The sequence below is a fragment of the Notothenia coriiceps genome, unplaced genomic scaffold, assembly GCF_000735185.1.
Source record: "Notothenia coriiceps isolate Sejong01 unplaced genomic scaffold, NC01 NC01_scaffold00023774, whole genome shotgun sequence".
NCBI classification, from domain to species: domain Eukaryota; kingdom Metazoa; phylum Chordata; class Actinopteri; order Perciformes; family Nototheniidae; genus Notothenia; species Notothenia coriiceps.
In genome coordinates, this window is record NW_011356475.1 from 1 (window position 1) to 2,951 (window position 2,951).

Here is a 2,951-nt window from a genome sequence, read left to right on the forward strand (position 1 = left end):
ATTTGGAGTACAAAAACAATCCTGATATCATTAGAAAGCTAGGAATATCCTCTTTCCAGCAGTGTATACAACTCAAAATGTGTCTTCGGGTCAATGCGACTGATTTCGATAGAGCAGGTCACATATGTACATACAAAATGTGTGCTTTTAAAATGTTATATTCAATATTGTCATTTTAAAAATAAAAATGTTTCAATAATTTTTTTAGACGGAGCTCCATGGTGACTTGTGCTATTTTTAGAACATGCACGCGGGCGACCAATTTCCCCCCTGCGGGCGACTTAGTGCCCGCGGGCACCGCGTTGGCTACCCCTGGTGTATACAGTGTTTCGTGAATAGCTGAAAAACTGTATGCGAGTAGTTTGGAGTAATTTGCGATATGTAAATTGTCAAAAATGGTGTATTCGCTTTTAGCTTACGACCTCCACAATTGAGCTATCAAAAATGTTCATCGTAATTTAGCATCATATTGGATAGGGGCCGAACTTGTCCTGAATTGGAATTTTTCCGATCATTCCCCTAGGAGGAATTCGCAAAAATGTCCTTAAAATGAATAAAAAACGCACATTTTTCAAAATGGCCAACTTTCTGGGGTGGGGCTAATAAAAGCAAATTTGAAATATGTCCGCAATCATAAGAGAAATTTGTAAACAGCTTTTCGTGAATATCGGAAAAACTATATTCGAGTAGTTTGGAGTAATTTGGAGTAATTTGTGACATGTAAATCGTAAAAAATTGAAAATTCTCCGTTCGCTTACGAACTCATCGTTTGAGCGAACGACTATTCCTTTGCAACTTAGTATCACATTGGATATTGGCTGAACTTGTCCTGGATTGGATTTTTTCCGATCATTCCCCTAGGAGGAGTTTGCAGAAATGTCCTTAAAATGCATGAAAAATGCACATCTTTCAAAATGGCCGACTTTCTGGAGGGCGGGGCTAATAAAAACAAATGTGAAATATGTTGGCAATCATAAGAGCAATGTGTATACAGCGTTTCGTGAATATCGGAAAAACTATATGCGAGTAGTTTGGGGTAATTTGCAACATGTAAATCGTCAAAAATTGTGTAATCGCTGTTAGCTTAAGACCTCCATTATTGAGCTATCAAAAATGTTCTTCTCAATTTAGCATCATATTGGATAGGGGCTGAACTTGTGCTGAATTGGAATTTTTCCGATCATTCCCCTAGAAGGAGTTCGCAAGAATGTCCTTAAAACGCATGAAAAATTCACATTTTTCAAAATGGCCGACATCTTGGGGGGCGGGGCTATAAGTGTGCAACATTTCAGGTCATTTGGACTTACGGTGCAACTTCGTAAATCTTTCACAAAATGGGAAAGGCCATAGGTGGCGCTAGCCAGTATTTTGCACAATTTGAACCCATTGACTCCAGAATGCTGCTATTTTTACCGGTCCTGGCGTCCGTGCAAAATTATAGAACTTTTTGAGCGTCCTAAAGCCCTCAAAAACAAGAATGATGGCGTGGAATAATAATAATACCATCAATAACAATAGGTTCCTCGCACTTCGTGCTAGGACGCCATTGGGTCCTAGCGCTCCGTGCTCGGGCCCTAAATATGATTCAACATTCAGCAAGCTCTCAAAGCCACTGCATGGCTTTATTTCTGAGTCATTCAGGGCGCAGTTGAACAAATCCTCCCAGAAATCTCTTAAAAACTGTCTGTTTGGAAACTGTGAGCGATGGATCTGCCTCAGGTGTTCCTCCAGCGCCGGGATCTGAGCTTTGCTCACAACGAAGCCCAGTGAGCCCACAAGGATGCTGCGACCCTCGCTGTCAGTGAGAGAGTGATCTGTGATCCAGGCGTCACTGCCAACCAGCTGCATTCCTTTAATGTTCTGTCTGTAAAACTCAGTCGCCAGCAACTTAATTTCTCTGTGGGACATAAAAGCCATTATCACTTTGGAAGTGGCATGCGTAATGATCTCTATTATATTCTGTAGGCTATCAGGTGGACCCGACAATGAAAATGCTTCAGAATACTCAATGCACACTCCATATTCTTTTGCAGCTTTGATAAATAAAGCCATGCCATTCAGGCCATATCTATTATCAACAGCAAGAGCACCAATCCAGGTCCATCCAAAGTGATGGACCAGCTTTGCCAGTGCTCTGCTCTGGTATAGTCACTTGGAATTGTTCTGAAAAACATGGGATCTCTTTTCTGCTGCTCAAACAGCCACAGGTTGCATAATGGCTGATCTGCAGTAAAATAGACAAACATAAGAAGCGTCTAAATGACCCCTGAGCGAAAAAATGCTGACGCACTTTGCACAGAACTCAAGGTAAATATACCCTTATTACTTATCGTAACTGCACATACAAGATATCCAATTAAAGCTGAGATTCAACAGATTATATAGGTATGAGTATCATCACTGAGCGATCAGAACTCGCGACAGGGGAAGCAAACATAGACATTGCAACACGTAGCATTACCGAGCAAACACGGGAGATCGTCTCACCTTAGCTGTTATTCTGATCAAAAGTCGTGTTCAATGGCATTAAAACTATAAAAACGCTGCTGAGGGTTAATCTAAACGTTAATCCAATGTGTCTGTCACTTTGAAAAAATTATTGATAATCCATAATTCAATATCCATGTAAAAATCAGAGAAATAATATTAGCTGCTAATGGTAGCCACCAGAGTTATCGCAGCTTCCGGTTTTGGCTACGCGTCACTCTCACTCCTTATTTGGTAACGTGTTGTGGAACCTCCTCTCGATTCCATTGGCTCTAGCGGTTAAAAAGATATGTCAATCATCAACATCGACCAAGGAGGGCCAGAGATAGGTCAAATCCACCGAAATGACCCCAGAAGGGTTTTCTTTTTTGGCTAAATCTCTCTATAAAGGTCAAATTTTTGTGGACGGACGGACAGACACTATAATTTTTTTTTTTTTACTGTGTTCGATCTGAATTTACTTT

General features: G+C 40.7%; 1 protein-coding gene across 1 annotated transcript; it reads right to left on the reverse strand.

Annotated features, from left to right (window-relative positions):
• Positions 1-1,590: 1,590 nt before the first annotated feature.
• LOC104954742 (extracellular calcium-sensing receptor-like) lies at positions 1,591-2,139 on the reverse strand (the record flags this gene model as incomplete). Its single annotated transcript, XM_010781914.1, has 1 exon — positions 1,591-2,139. A coding segment is annotated over one exon (549 nt), but the record flags the coding sequence as incomplete, so codon positions are not given.
• Between the last annotated feature and the right edge of the window lie 812 nt (positions 2,140-2,951).